Source organism: Mytilus trossulus, chromosome 12 (genome assembly GCF_036588685.1).
Source record: "Mytilus trossulus isolate FHL-02 chromosome 12, PNRI_Mtr1.1.1.hap1, whole genome shotgun sequence".
NCBI classification, from domain to species: domain Eukaryota; kingdom Metazoa; phylum Mollusca; class Bivalvia; order Mytilida; family Mytilidae; genus Mytilus; species Mytilus trossulus.
In genome coordinates this window covers 17,164,831-17,181,471 of record NC_086384.1, presented here as the reverse complement: position 1 = coordinate 17,181,471, position 16,641 = coordinate 17,164,831, and the positions used below count along the sequence as shown (strand labels likewise).

Below are 16,641 nucleotides of genomic sequence, written 5' to 3'. Positions count from 1 at the left end.
TCTATATAAAAAAACAAGAAACATGTATAAATTACATAAACAAACAACAACTTCTGTACATCAGATTACATATATATTTCAGGCAGAAGAACTGAACACTTTGATTGGTAATGCATTTAAGATGGCATATGCACAACAGAGAGTGAAACAACCAACATTTAACGAACTGATAGAGAAACAGCTTGTTGAACAGAAACAGAAATATCAAGAATACCAGGAGCATGCTCAGAAGATGTTTCAACAACGACTGCAAGAGATAGCCACTCCCACACCGTTCTCTGAGAGAGCTCAACAACACATGGAAATGAGACGGCAGTCAAGTAGTGAAGATACAGCTGATAATAGGGACATAATCTCAGGAAAAAATAATAAATTATGGGTAGGTTTTTTGAAACAAAAAAAAAGTATCTTATATGAATAAGGACAAGACAAGACAAGTTTATTAATAATACACTCAAACACTTTCATAAGAGATTTTCAGTATTTGTGAAAAATGTTCTGGATAGTAAAATATAGTATTGTGTTCCAGGGTTGGAACCCCCTTTTTTGAACGATCAATGCATTTGAATGGGGACATGTGGTTGGACACCCCCACCCCCTCTTTGTCCTGGGTTGGGAACCCCCTTTTTAAAATGACTGGACCTGGGTCTGAAGGTCTGGCCTTGTGGTCATTTAACCTTGGAGCACATTTGTTGTACTCAGTCTCATCAAACAACGAATCAAATTACTGGATTTTCTGTTTCTAGCACATGTTTCTACACTGAGTACTGTGTAAAGTTTTATGACTCAGGACCCTGGTGGTCCACATGCAGTCTTCAACAATGAATTTTGCCTCTATTCTATATGTCAGACTCTTCATCACATACATTTGTAAATTAGATAAAGATAAGCATCAAAGATACATTGTAACGTAGAACAGATTGAGATTATACAGCAATGGAATAGTAGAAACTCAAATTAGTCTTACACTTGAAGGAAATATACTTATAGTCTAGGTATGAATATTTGAATTATTCGTTAATGTATCAATATCAAATTCAACCCACAAAAATAGTCTTGCTAGACAACAAGAACACTTGATGTAGACCTCTTTATTTAAAGAAATCATTAGATATCTGTGTACATGTATGCTTTGGAATTACGAGGAATTTGTTCAAGGAAAAAAGAATGTAGGGAGAAATACATGCATTTGGACTATTAACATGAGAATCTGAGGTATCAATAACAATGAGAAAACTCACCACCGGAGACCTGCCTGTTTTATACAATTTAAAAATTAAGAGGTGAAAGAGTTTTGTGTCCTGAATAGAAAATCTTTTCAGAAACAAAACAATAAACCTTAAGTGGTGTATGCACTAAATTGTTTTACGGGGAAAGTAACACTTCATTATAATAATCATATCAGTATTATGATAAAACATATCATGGGAGTTTGAGGTTGCATTTATATTTATTGGAATAGCAATTTTTACATTTTTATAAATTTTATGGAAATATTTAACAGATGATAACATTACAAAAAGATATAAGAAGATGTGGTATGAGTGCCAATGAGACAATTCTCCATCCAAGTCCTAATTTGTAAAAGTAAACCATTATAGATCAAAGTATTGTCTTTAAGTTTTGTAATGGAAAATCATTAATCCAAGTCCTGATATCCATACAGGACTAAATACATATGTAGGACAAAAATTCAAGGACATAAAGTCACAATTCAGTTTGAGAATATTTTTCATTGAACAAGAAATATAATTTTGAAAATATTTTTTATGTGTTTTTATTAAAATTTTATATATGAAGCAACTTTGAAGTTAAAATTTATTTAATAAATATTATTAATAATTAATAATCAAATAATTGTTATGAAAACAAAATGTCAAAGTGGCTTGGTACCTAAATGGCTTCATTTTGCCAATAAATATATCCTTTGCATGATTAAGATTTGATACATTTTCATTTATTAAGGTCTATAAGCATTTTCCTTAACTTAAAATGCATATATGTAATAAAACGAAAAAAGATTTCAAAATATATTTTAACAATTGTCAAAAAATTATTTGTGACCTTTTTGTCCTAGATAAAATTTGTGACTTTATGTCATGTGACTTTCTGTCAGTTTACCCTGCATTAATATCTGGTCTATACTGACAGGCATGGGCATATTTTGGGAATTATTTATATTATCTTATACTTGCTGAGGAACAATGTTAAATGTTGAGTTATCTCCCTTTAAACAAATCTATTTGAAAATCTTTATAACTATTTAATAAATATGACGTCTGTCTGCATGTTCCAACTGTTGAGACTAAATTGTCTGCATTCTTTTATTGTTATAAAACTATTAGCAAAAATTCAGTAAATTATAACAAATTATGTTTAATAAAGAAATGCAGAAATAGAATTTTAATGTGTGTTTACACTTTGTCAACCGAAAGCTAAATTTGTAACAATAGACATTCTTAACATTCTTTTTGTCACTTAAGAATTATAATGAGTTTACAATTGTTGGTCATTAGATAGATCCGGTGTTTCCTGTACTGTTTGAAGTACAATATTTAATAAGTTTTTGATGATACATAATGATCCTCTTTGTAAAATCCACATGCTTAAATAAATACAGTTTAGTGGCATGTAAGTCATTTATTTTTGTCTATTATGAAATTTTCAATTGTCTGAAACTAAAGTTGTCAGAAAAAGGTTCATATAGTTTTAGTAATTAACACAGCTGTTTATTGTTTTAGCTTTCCTATTTTTTTTGCAAATTCCTTAATTGTGCATGATAATAAGGATGTAATTAAGAAGATGTCTTACTTTCCTTTTGTTCTCATTAAAAGGTGACATGCAATGTATGCTTCTTAGAATGCTATTGAGTTAATTTTGTTAATATTGTCACAAGGACCATATAGACCTTTCAAAATGTTTAAAAGTTCACATTTCAGTAACTGTTAGATTGCTAGTTGACCTGCTCTCTATAAATAAACTAAAATTAAAACTCAAAGATAAGAAAATGATTTTTTGATTCAGCATAATCAAATATAAAACACAAACTCAAAACTTGACGTGAGAAAAAACAAAAATTTTGGAAAATCAAAGCTTGTAAATAAATTAAGAATATTGTTTTAAGATTTGGATTATCTCTCTTGGAATATTTTCTTTTTACTTACAAATTTTGTCATGTAGAAGTTGAGGAGGAATATTCTATATAAGATATTTTAGCAGATATGATATGATTTTTGATCCTGCTTAATTTACAGTCTACAACGAACCGGTACCCTACACAGGTATTATAAATATAACAGTATTCTGGTTCTATTGTTCTATAAGGAGTTCTCATATAAGATCACGGTGATTTGTAGAGTTTTGAATATCTTATTTAGTAGATGATATTTTTCAAAATAGGGTATTAGTTTTAAAATATGAGTGCTGACTCTAAGACTAACAGCATTTCACTACTGAATCTACTTTCATAGGATTAATAAACTTGAAAATTTACTTTTTATATAAAGTTTAATCTGTTAAGTCTACAAATGTTTGTTTAATTTAGATATATTTTATGGATTATTTATTCTTTAAAAAAAAGAATTTCCAAGGCTGTAATATAATATATTAGCTTTCCAAGTATAATACTATGATTTGCTATTTTGGAATTCTAATGCAATTTGGATGTAACAATTTTTTTCATTGGCTAAAAGTTGCCGTCAAATCCGCAGTTGACCAGGCGTAACTAAGGAGGGACCCGCCATTTTGAATTGATGAATCAACAAATGTTCGATTACTACTATATAATCGGAAATAAAACAACACCTACCTCGAATTCGCCGTTTTAATGTAATTTTATCCGAATTTGAAGCGTACAGTTAACGTAATAACCTCCAGTTTGTAAGTTTTCATTTGAATGACGTCACGTTTAGCCATGACGTCTATGTGCCAAAATCATTCATAAAGTTTCGCGGATTTTTTTTTATTTGACAAATTTGGACATTTTTTCAAGTTTTATCTTAATTTTTCTTTTTGTAATGCATTAGAATCGGAATAACAGTACTGTAGTTGAAGAGTTGCCACCGTCAATTTTGATTTGACGGTCGCAAATCTCCGTTTTACTGTCTCCGCTACGCGTCGCCAGTAAAACTGCATTTGCGACCGTCAAATCTACAATTGACGGTGGCAACTCTTCAACTACAGTACTGTTATTCCTTAATTATATGGATCACTTAAATCTCGGGAGAACGCATGAACCAGTTTTGAAAATAATTCTATCAAAAATGGTCAATACAAGTAGTATCAGAATACTTAATTTTTCTGCTGTATAATGCTTAACTAATAACACTATATCTCTGACTCAGCACAACAACTTTCAAAAAATGTAAATACAGTAAACACATTTGTCTGTGACTATATACATGATATATATATACGAGTCTAAATTGAAAACTACGTTCAAACCTATCTCAAGGGTACAATTCTGTCATGTTTTTATGAAACTTATACTTTGATATCAGCAAATCTCTTGAAAGCTATTTAATGGTGGACGATCAAAATATCTTTCTTTAATAAACCTGTTTAAAATATTTTTTTCCAGTTATTGTCCACAATATATGTACACTTCAAGGTACATGAAAACCCTGTTCTTTTTTCTGTTTTGTTTAGAAGATCTAGTATATTATTTTTTTTCAGGGATTTAAAAAATCTTTCTCATTTTCAGTTATATAATTTATGATAAATTTTACCTGTTAGATTTTTTGTAAAAATACTGTTGCTTGTTATAAATGCTTGGCTGAAAAAGCTGCATGGTAATGTATAGAATTGCTTATATTGTAATCAAACATCTTTCAAAACAAAAAAGTAATTTTCAATGCTTACATAGCTAACTCAATATCAAAAAATCTCTGGTTAATTCCACCATGGAGATGCTTCATGTATGAGTGAATTCAGTCGGCAATGCAAACCAAATTACCTGAAGTAAAAATTCTAAAACATTGTCAGCATGATCTATATGGATGTCCTTTAATGCTCTCTCTTTCTAACAGAAGTCCTCCTACTTTTTCTGAACTACAATTGAGTGATATCTTGACCTTGATGCACATATACCTAATGTTGTATACAAAACCATTCACAAATTGCATTATGTATTTATTTCTAAACAAATATATCGTCCTGAATATGCATGAAATACTTGCCACTGGCCATTAAGCAACCAACAATCAATCAATCTAAACAAATATCTACATCTAACCTTTATATGCATGGTCAAAGATTGCTCAAAGACAATTTTAAAATAACATTAATTTAGTTGATGTAGTTGACCAACATTGCTTTGCTGATCAGGTATTGCTTCAACTTTAACACATTGAGGTTAATGACAATGAAAAAGGCCATTATTGGTATATAATTTTAAAAATATCTTCATTTATGTAAAAACATAAGGACCCAGTTAACAACATGCTGGAGATCTATACTTTGCTCTTTGTGTTGTTCACTATATTCCCAGCAGTGGAGATGAACTTATGATATGCAATCTTGTGTAAAAATCACCATGAGACTTTATTCATTCCAAACCTTTGCATACTTTTGACTTTTTGTAGAGATATTGATATTATTGTATATATTTTGTGTAATAAATACCTTCATTTTGTAACACTTTCCAATTATTTTACAGGCCAAACACCAAGTTGACAGAATAAAACATAGGACCCCTGGACTAGATAATCCTCAGGACCAACAATCAGGCCCAGCCCCCACCACATCACCACCACCAAGGCCACTGTCAGATGCACCATCATCAAACTTGTCAAGGCCTCAGTCTGAAATTTTTGTTAATTCTACACCTACTGGGAGACCTCAGTCTGAAGCCTTTATCAATTCAACACCAACTGGAAGGCCTCAGTCAGAAGCATATACAAATTCAGGGCCAACGGGAAGGCCTCAATCGGAGGCCTATACCAATTCAACGCCAACTGGAAGACCTCAGTCTGAGGCTTTCCCCATTAATTCACGATATATTAATCAAAGTGGTCCAAAACGTAACATTACACCACAGACTTCACCTATACATCAAAACACAACCTCAAGTAAAAGGAGCTCGTACGCGAACACAAATAATTCTAGGTCCCCACCACATCAAAGGATCTGTTCACCAGGGAGAGTTTCAAATGGTCAGAGTGAACGAACTATGAAAAGCTCACCAGTTCACAAGAGAGTATGTTCACCAAGAAGGAATTCTCCAACAAGATCTACAGGATCTGTTCGTAGTTCATACGATAATGTTAGTACTTCATCGCGATCTCAGACTGCAAACTCACGTAATTCTCCGGTGGATACGTTAGCTCAGTTACGATTTGACCAATCAAACAATTCCAATAAAGGAAAAGGTTCCCCAGTGACAGCTCTAAAAGAAGCCATTGATCGTGGCTTTTTAAATGACGGTCATGCTATTGCCCGTGACATTGCCCAATCGCATGGAATCTGTATACAGGATCCTAATGAATATCTACAACCAAAGAACAGTAAAGAAGAAGATAAGGTAATTAATGATACAGAGGTAATATTATAATGCTATTCATGAAGCTGTTGAAAATATATATTTATATATGTTTGCTGTTAGTTATGGCATGCAGTAAAATGTGAGACATTGCCATTTTGTGCTAACATTGCATTCATCAATCATTTTTGAGGAAAATTTTGATTTTTTATGGATATTTCATTTCCTGGTTTGACCAAACTTTGCATACAATAGATATAGGAAGATTTGGTGTGAGTGCCAATGAGACAACTCTCCATCCAAGTAACAATTTAAAAAGTAAACCATTATAGGTTAAGAATAGTACTTCTTTGAACATTTAAATTGCCAAAAACATCCATGCAATTTGTGAATGGAAGGACATTGAATCCATTTATTATATATACAGTAGATTGTTTATTAGAATCAAAATAAAGATATGAGGTATGATTGCTAATGAGACTTCAAATGATGAAGATATAAGCAATTACAGGTCACCCACCATACAGCAGCATTCAACACAGAGAAAAAAAAAACATGTTGTCAGCTTTGAAAGACTCTAACATGAAATGTGTTAAACAAGAAAACAAGAAAACTAACGGCCTGAATTATAACAGTACAATTTGCTATGAAATAAAGTTTAACAAACATGTACCAATAAAAAAAACCACTGAACTACAAAAATGCAAGCTCTAACATTGAACAGGCACATTGGGGAGGTGGTTGGGTTAAACCTGTTTGTGATCTGTACATTCAGATATTACATCTACATTGTAGTTATGGAAAATTAAAATTTAACTTCCACTCTGCCATGTTCAATTTTCAATACTATATTCCTCATTTTTTTTGTTCTATAGTTGTATTGTAGTTTCTAGTATAATTATCCACATGTATTGGAAAAGGTTTTTTTTTTGCAAAAATTGTGAATTGTGAAATTTGTGGTATATGGGAGATAACTCAATTTGCCCTCTGTCAAAAGATACATGGATAAAACTTAATTCTAAGCTTCTTTTTATGCCCCACCTACAATAGTAGAGGGGCATTATGTTTTCTGGTTTGTGCGTCTGTTGGTCCATCTGTTCGTCTGTCCGTCTGTTCGTGAATGAAAATGAAAGTGCATGTTTCAGGTTAAAGTTTTTGGTCAAGGTAGTTTTTGATGAAGTTGAAGTCCAATCAACTTGAAACTTAGTACACATGTTCCTTATGATATCATCTTTCTAATTTTAATGGCTTATTATATTTTTTATTCAATTTCATGGTCCATTGAACATGGAAAATGATAGTGCGAGTGGGGCATCCGTGTACTTTGGACACATTCTTGTTTTATATTAGTATATTTCATTTAGAAAAATTCTGTAGAATAACATTAGATTACTTTGACATTTGCAGAATCTAAATAGCAACATTCCAAATCATATCTAATTATATAACAACGGATGTATTGAAATTACAATGCTGTAGAACACATTTGTAAATATCTATATTTGCAATGATATTGCCATCTTTAATTAAAAGTCACTGTACGTAGTAAAATTCCTTTTGGATCTTCTTAGTGGGTCTCATTGGGGTCTAAGCGTGACGCAGGATTGCCGATTTTTTGTAAGCTGGACACGTGAAAATCAAATTATTGTGTCATGAAAACGGGAAATGAGGTCTTCCAGGACCTGGGAAATGATAAAAAAATGAGAATTGCTTACGTACATAGTGTAAGCGGGATACAGGAATCTTATAAAACAGTAAGCAGGATCCCGGATCGGAACCCCCCAATGAGGCCCCCTTCTTAGACATCTATAATACTAAAATTACGAGGTCCAATTTGTCAGCCGTCATCACGTTAATACGACGAATCAAAGAATTCAACTTTATATATAACTTATATAGTACAAAATTGGAAATTAAAAATTACACCACTCCAGGCCCTTTTGTTTTCCACGTAATTAATATTGCCAATAATTAGGAAGTTCCGGGTCGAGTCTGATACCGATACCAATAGTATATTCACCTGTTACCTATTACCTTATCTGTGCGTTCCACATCTGACAGGTGCACCACCAAACGGTGTATTCATGATTAATATGCTATATACACGGGTCATAATCACAGGGTTGATGCTACTTAATTGTCAAATTGTTACCTATTGTAGTATTTTAATCAGTAAGACTTTCTAAGATAACAAATCTGGACTAAAAATAAGGCGTATAGGTACAGTTTTCAATTTGTTTGTGGGCATGCATGACATAAAACAGCGAATCAAAGAATTCAACTTTATTCATAACTAATATATTACAATGCTGTCGATTAAAAAATACTCCATTCCAGGACCTTTTGTTTTCCAAATAATTAATACTACCAATAATTGATAAGTTCCAGTCCGACGGGTTCAAACAGAAAGATTTGAAAGCAGAGAAAACTGTGTATCTTATAATCGGCATGACTTTATCAGATGACAATAGTATACTAATACTAAAATAAGGCTTGCGCATAGTTATATACTTTAATTCATTCACAGACCCGCGATACCACGGGTGTGTTCTAGTATATTTTATGTTTCTATGCTGACTTCTTCGAAAATCTATAAAACATCAAGTTAATACTACTCCCACTCTTTCCTTAAATTTATCTTCTTTGTAAATTACATATTTTAGAAGACTGTGTAAATCAATATATTATTATATGTCTACAATAGGATACTGTCATAAGAAACTGATCTAAAACAATGCTTCATAACTCAATTACAATATCTGTAGATGTTCAAATTGAGATTTGATGTATACTTCAATGAGGCAGCAACCCTACATTACTGAAAACTTGAAAGAAAAGTCTGACGAAGATATATGTTCAACACCTAATTCCCTGAAAGGCAAAACGATAAGAAATAGCATGTACTTTCTAGGTTCCTGACCTGGGTAGGGAACTTAAACAGGCATTATATATATAGTGAACATATCATGAAAGATGCCATTTCAATAGACTTTTTTTTACAATTTTTCAATCATTGTTCCTACGAGCTTAAGACTTTTCTTTGTTTCCCCAGATCTACATTTAGAACTATTTAATTTTAGCTAATGGCCATATTACTGAAATGGAATTATAAAGTGATCCATAACTGGTTGTTATCACGTTATATCTTTGACATTCTACATTACCTCTCCCAGTATACCTACTGTTTAAAGTCCTGCCTTTGTGGTACTGTTAGAGCTGTATGTTTAGTTCAGGGCCATTTACCTTCACTTAAAGGTCTCGTTTACTCAATCTAATGGCTTTAAAAAGAAATTAAGTTTATCAAACAATTTTGACATTAAGGCATTCTTTGGCTTCTGTGAAACATAGATGTAAAAATGTTATTAAAGGTTCAGGAATTTTGTAAATATATTTGAACCATCATGGATAAAATAAATAAATCTTATCAATATATAACTGTTTTCTAGTCATTTGAATTCCGCTTCTATTTAACAAAGTCCTTGATTAAAAACTCAAATTGGAAGGGACTGATTCCTTCGATGAAGGAGATTTGGTTTCCATATTTAAATTCAGTATACAAACATTAACATTTGTTTTGGTCAGATGAATGATGGGATTAGGCAGTTTATGTTTCCATATTTAAAACATGGGACTATTTTCTTCCAAAAAGAGGGACCTCTCAGTCTGTGGCCGAGTGGTCTATAAGAAGTTACTACTGTAATCACTAGCCAGTCAGCACTTAAGTTGTGAGTTCGATCAGGTTGTGATTTCAATCCTTGCTCTTAATTGATAAGGATTGTCAGTTTTCCTATCCAAGGGTGGTGGTTTTCTCCTTAGCACTCTGGCTCCCTCCACCAAGGCTACCTCCTCCAATATAAGCTGGCAGCCACGAAATAGCCTAAATGTGGTGCTTAAAAGTAACTTAAAACACCTAAAATCAAATCATACAAAAGATAAATTCTGTCAAACAAATAATAATAACAAGTTTATGCTTCAAAATCTTATAAATGTGAAATTTTAAAAGACTTAAAAAATTCAAGGTGTACTGTAGTTACAAAAAGTAAAAAAAACCACTGTTGTTATTCATATATTCAATAATCGTTCCTGAATGTGTACATGGTTGTGTTAGGCACATTGAGTGTCTGGTATTTAGTAATAACAGGGTATAGATGTTGGTCATTTGTGTCCTGTCGGTGTCTACAGTTAGGAGATGTATAGGTTGTGTCAGATTTACATTTAATGACTGGGGGTAAAAACTATGTGTCATACGTGGTCAGAAAAATGTGTGAAAAAAAGGTATGACCTTGTTCGGATAATTAGAATCAGTATCACACAATCAGTATGAGTAAACTAAAGTTCTTAAAAATGTAATGATAAGTGATGTACACCAGTCTGTGCCAAACTGTTTTAAGGCCATGAAAAAAAAATCATGGTTTCCCCTAACCTGATTGGGTCATTGTTTTACCCCCCGGTCATCTAATTTTTCTGGAGAAAAAAAAGCCTGCCTGCCAGGTCTTTAAAATTTTCCCATGTTAGAGGAAACCAACAATTTATTTTCCATGGCCTATGGTTTGTCTGACTGAAATTTGAATTTGACATTTTTGTACTATATGTTCAACTAAAAAATCTGAAAATTCCTGTCTGACGGACTGATTTTTTGTCTGACATTTTGTTGGTCAGACAGAGTATGGGATACACTGGTACATGTAGCTCCTCTCTACATAGAAACCACTCTTGAAGCAAATGGAAGGAAGATCAGCCAGAAAGACCTTAATTTGGTGCAAAAACTGATATCTTATTTCATTTACAAAGTAGCTAATATTTATCATCTGAATTAATCAAATTTGAATGACTTTTTTTTCTAACACTTTCTAAAATAAAATCTCATAAGACAATTGTAATGGCTGCATAGTAATGACATTGTCACAATTTTGCTTAAATACTTTTTTAGTTTAGAAAACATTGGGCTGATAGCAATTGAAATTTGATTCAGGCGCGGACCCAGAGGGGGAGTTCCAGGGGTTGGAACCCCACCTTTTTTTTGGACGATCAATGCATTTGATTGGGGACATGTAATGAGAACCCCCCTTTTAAAATGGCTAGATCTGCCCCTGTGATTACACTAAAAACAGCAAGTTATGAATTCACTTCTAATGAGTCAATACAAGAGACTTGTGATTAACACAATTATTAGATTTTTTATATAACATATTTGATATATTTTATGGGGTTATTAAACCAAAATATGTAATTAATATGTTAACATGTTATATTCTAGATGAATGAATGTGAATATAGAAAACATTTTCTGAGTACATTTTTGAGTACAAAAAATATTGGAATGCAAAAGAAACCATACATCAATATAACTTCTGAATAAAGTTTTTATTTGTATTTGACAGGCAAATCCAAACCTCATGGTCAATCGTCCTTTACCTGCAATCCCTAAAGAAACTGGTGCACAGAATGGTCATAGTGGTAAGACCAAAAACTGGACAAGTCTGGACGACGATGCTCTCACCCCACAACACAGAGTTCAAATGAGAAGAGACAATCTGAGAGATTCTCCTAAAAGACGTCAACCACGCCCACACAGTGAAGTTTTTGCAGATCATAAATTTGTGGACCTAGATGGACCTGGTTGTTATATGTATGGATCAAGGTCACAAGTTCATCAGCAAGTTGCAAGGTCAAGATCAAGTGAAGGTCAGCAACAGAAACTGCAAAACTATGGTCTACAGCTACAGATGCAGTATCAATCTGGTCCCCTGTCTAGTCAAATGAAGTACCAGAATGGAGGTGAAAGTTCATATGAATATGCTGATGAAAGTGCCATGTGTGATAAGAACCGTCCAGGGTAAGTCGTGTGACCTTGAACTTAAGTATGAAATGGTTGCATTTGTCCTTCAGTCTATTTTGGAGACGAATTTTATAAGTATAAAATATCAATTGACTAGAGTGTTTGTCCTTTCAAGTTTTAATATAAAGTCTTGAATGATTTGTGACCATGAACTTATGCATGAAATGGTTGCATTTGTCCTTCAGTATATCTAAGTGAAGAAGTTTATAAGTCTTTAAAATAAAAATTAATAAGAGCGTCTGTCCTTTCAAGTTTTAATATGAACAGAAAGAGGCAACTGGTCTCTGTTAATTTTATCACATCTTTTGTGCACTCTTGGCTTTATTTGTATGAACATTGGATATTATGGAAAATGGTGTTTGACCTTCAGATTTAGTTTGATTCTACTTGTTGATAGATTGCTGTTCATGTTACTATAGTCATGTATGTTACAAAGAATAGAATTGTCAAGTTGTCTTACTTGATATTAATATGTTCTATTAGGTGTTTATAAGTTGAAAATAGATAGGATTGTAATATGAATAATTGATTTAATTATTTTGATTTTGTTGAAAATTATACCTTTTTAATTGATTCCTGAGTATAAAATATTGACTTATTTCAAGTTTTTAGAAAATGTGATAGATTTTGAATATGTTAAATGTCAAATGTTATCTTTTGAAATGATTATTTGGAAGTTTTAGTGCTATATATGTATTTTCAGTTATTTCTCTAGTCCTAGTGACTACTGGCTGTATATGGACATCAATTAAGAAAAGGAAAACAAATCATTATAGTTAGAATTGAAGTGGCATTACTTTCACAGTTCTCCATGGACACATTCTTCTTTTTTGGGGAAACTAAAAATAGCAGAAATTGAGATCTTTAAAGGTGTTTTTGAAATACCAGTATGTCTTGTTGATTTTCCCACTCTGGATAATTTTGGATGATATATTTTAGTCTTTTCAAATACTGCATAGGGGTATTTCTGAAGTGGATGACTCATTTAGTAAAATTTTATAATCAATTATGGGTAGTAAAAGATTCAATTAGTGGTTCAATTTCAGATTTTAATGCCGATTTTGTAAGTTAAATTGAAAAATAAAACTCAAATATTTGTAAATGGGTAATTTGTTCCTGCTAAGTAAACGATAACAAAAAAGTGGTTTTAGCTATAATTAAATGTAATTGTGAGGTGATAAATATTTTGTTTACAGTGTAATCAGAGAGTTGTAGTATTGAAAGAACAAATTTTCTGCCTTTATGTTACACACTGAGACTTGAGAATTAAAACCCATTAACTTGATTAAGTGGCAAATTTGATCAGAGTTTTGTAAATACTTCATTATTATAATTACAAGTGGTATATAGTTTTCATTATTTGACATGAATGTGACATTCAGGTAATAGTTCTGTAACTAGGTCTGCAGTGAGGATAGGTCTTATAAAATCTTGACCACAAACCTAAGACATTTAGGATATCACTTTTCAAATAGGATTAAGCTATTATTCTGTTAAAATAACCCAGATACTTGACTTTTCCCTCCCAATTGACAACAATTTAACAAGCAAAATGTCAAATTCAAGAGATTTTTGATTATTTAAAAATATTCCTATTTCCCTCAAAATCTAAATAAGGCCGTTAGTTTTCTTGATTGAATTGTTTTACATTCTCATTTCGGGGTCTTTTATTGCTGACTATAATACAGTATTGGCTTTGTTCATTGTTGAAGGCTGTACAGTGACCTATAGTTGTTAATTTCTGTCATTTTGGTCTCTTGTGGAGAGTTGTCTCATTGGCAATCATACCACATCTTTTTTTATAATTTTTTTTAAAGAACTATGATATCCATTGGTTTTACCTTAAAAGCTTGTTGCATAGATATCTTTCCCAGTATATAATTTAATATTTATTTGATTTTTTTTGTATAAATCTTCTTTTCTCATGTCTCATCATAAAGGCTTCCTTTTCTGATATCCACCATATATTCTCCCATCCTTTCTTCCTCTTTAAGTCTTAATTTGTCCCCCCCCCCCCCCCCCCCCCCCCCCCACTCAGAATATTTCCATTCTTTAATTTGGCCTTAATTTAAGCTCCAAGTTTGATACTTAAAGTATATTTATTTTGATAAACTTTAAATGAACTAGGAAAGTATAGGTATATGACCCATACCTATATTTAACTCAAATATCTAAGACATTTTCTCTGATAAATTTCTAAATTAAATTTTCTGACATCTGACTGACAGGTGATCTGTATGTATCCAGATATCAATTGTACATGTATAAATCATAATTAAAATGTACACAGGCCTACATCTGTCATTAATGGTGTACAGTGATTCAAGGGGTGGTACTATATTAGAACGTCATGTAGACCTTAGAACATTTATATAATGTTACAATTTTGTTATATAACACATTTTTAACATTGAGAAGTATATTAAATTTCACAATTGAAAGTCCTGTACCCAGTTTTAACTGGGTTTCATGAAGGCAAAATCCAGTTATTAATATTGTTAAATACAGCGGGTGGACTGATGAACGAATGTTAGTAGTTTCTTAGGCTGAAATAGGTTTTTTGCTAGTAAAAATGTAGTTTCAAAAGAAAAATAATAATCTTGACTTGTCTTCAACAAAATTCTGATTTGTTACCAATTTTAAATGAGAAACCTTCATGATTATTATTTTGCAATTGTGAAAGAAGAATTTTGCAATTTGGATAAGTCTGTAATATGCTGTGTCTGGCATAGTATAATAACAAATAATTATAATAACCTTCAGATAACACATGTATTATGTTAGGATTTTACCCATATGATAGACACTATTGTTTCATTTTCTAATTATTACACCTGTATAATACCTGGACAATAGGTAGGCAGGTGAACTACAATATCTTCTAAGTCCCTCATAACACCAACAATGGACCAATTTTCATAAATTAACGAAAGATATTACTTTCCATACTAAGCGAACAATGAAGTAATTTTCATAAATTGGAAGAAATTGTTGATTTTATTGTTCAAATTTCTGTGTCAAATACCACAGTGGGTTAGTCATCTCAACGGACAATAAATTCTCTCGTGTCAAAATCAGAAAAACTATAAAAGATAGACCATTGGAGAGGCAACCTGCGGACATGTCAAAACTCTATTCCGCTGACCAGGGGTCAGTGTTACAAGCTATAAAGGTGGTGTCCAGTAGTCAATTTTAAAACCATTCAATGTGCTTAAATCATTGTCCATCAATGTAACATAAAGTGGGGTTATGAAATTTCAGTAAATATTGGTTTTCCACTCAACATCTTATACCCAGGGGGTTATTATAGCTATCCATTATGAGGTAATCTTTGTAATTAAATGGCCCCACCCCAGGGTAGATGATGTGTATTAAAAACAAATTTTGTATCTTGTTACACCCTTCAGAAATATATTAAAAAAAGAACAATAATTATAAGGTGTGAGACAGGTATATTTGAACAGGAAATGATGATTACTATAATTAGAAGTGTATAATTAAGGTGGAAACATATTAGCATTTTTAAATAGAATACTGGAAGTTCAGTAGATGATCTGAATGTTGTACATAACAGTTGAGAAAAAAATGCTGCTTTCATATTGTAAAATCACATTAATTTTGCTTTAAAAACACTAGTGGCTAGGGTGACTTCATATGGCATGTGCAGTGGTGGATCCAGGGGAGGGTTACGGGGGTTGGAACTCCCCCTTGTTTTTGGACGATCAATGCATTTAAATGGGGACATATAGTTGAAACCCCTCTTTGCCCTGGGTTGGAAACCCCCCCCCCCTTTTCTAAAGGCTGGATCCGCCACTGGTGTGTATACGATTTCCATTAAAAAAAAATGGATCGTTAAAACATAAAAGATGAACTTTTATTATAAATAAAAATGTATAGAAAAATCAGCATCTATTTTTAATTTTGATAAAATACCTTACTTTCCAGAATTATCAACTTCATTTCAACTAGTTCTGAAAGTCGTTCTTCATTTATAAGAGTTTGTTTTTTTATAGAAATAAAATACTGAGTTTCTGTCATTCCAATCAGAAATAATAGTCTTACATAATTACTTTCTGATAGATTCTCTATAAAAATTATTTTATACTGAAAACTATTACAGAAAATACATCCAGAGAGATATTAACTATTGGTTATGCATTTAAATTATCTGGAAAACATCATAAATGCTATAAAAACAGTTTGGAATGTCAATGCCTGTAGATTGCCTCTGAGGAAACACAGATAGATCTGCAGGAAGTTACTGTATGTATATAGCAACAACATCATTATGTCATAGACAACGTAACCTTAATTTAGGGTGCAA

At 32.0% G+C, this 16,641-nt stretch overlaps 1 protein-coding gene across 2 annotated transcripts in view; it reads left to right on the top strand.

Annotated features, from left to right (window-relative positions):
• LOC134692964 (uncharacterized) overlaps positions 1-16,641 on the top strand; it is an 85,102-nt gene that overhangs the window by 40,493 nt on the left and 27,968 nt on the right. Inside the window, exons 5-8 of one of the 2 annotated variants that reach the window (XM_063553632.1) lie at positions 83-379; positions 3,255-3,281; positions 5,657-6,520; positions 11,860-12,314. In XM_063553632.1, coding sequence (XP_063409702.1) covers positions 83-379; positions 3,255-3,281; positions 5,657-6,520; positions 11,860-12,314 — 1,643 coding nt within the window. The remainder of the gene's footprint in view (positions 1-82; positions 380-3,254; positions 3,282-5,656; positions 6,521-11,859; positions 12,315-16,641) is intronic. The other variant, XM_063553633.1, reaches the window with a different exon arrangement.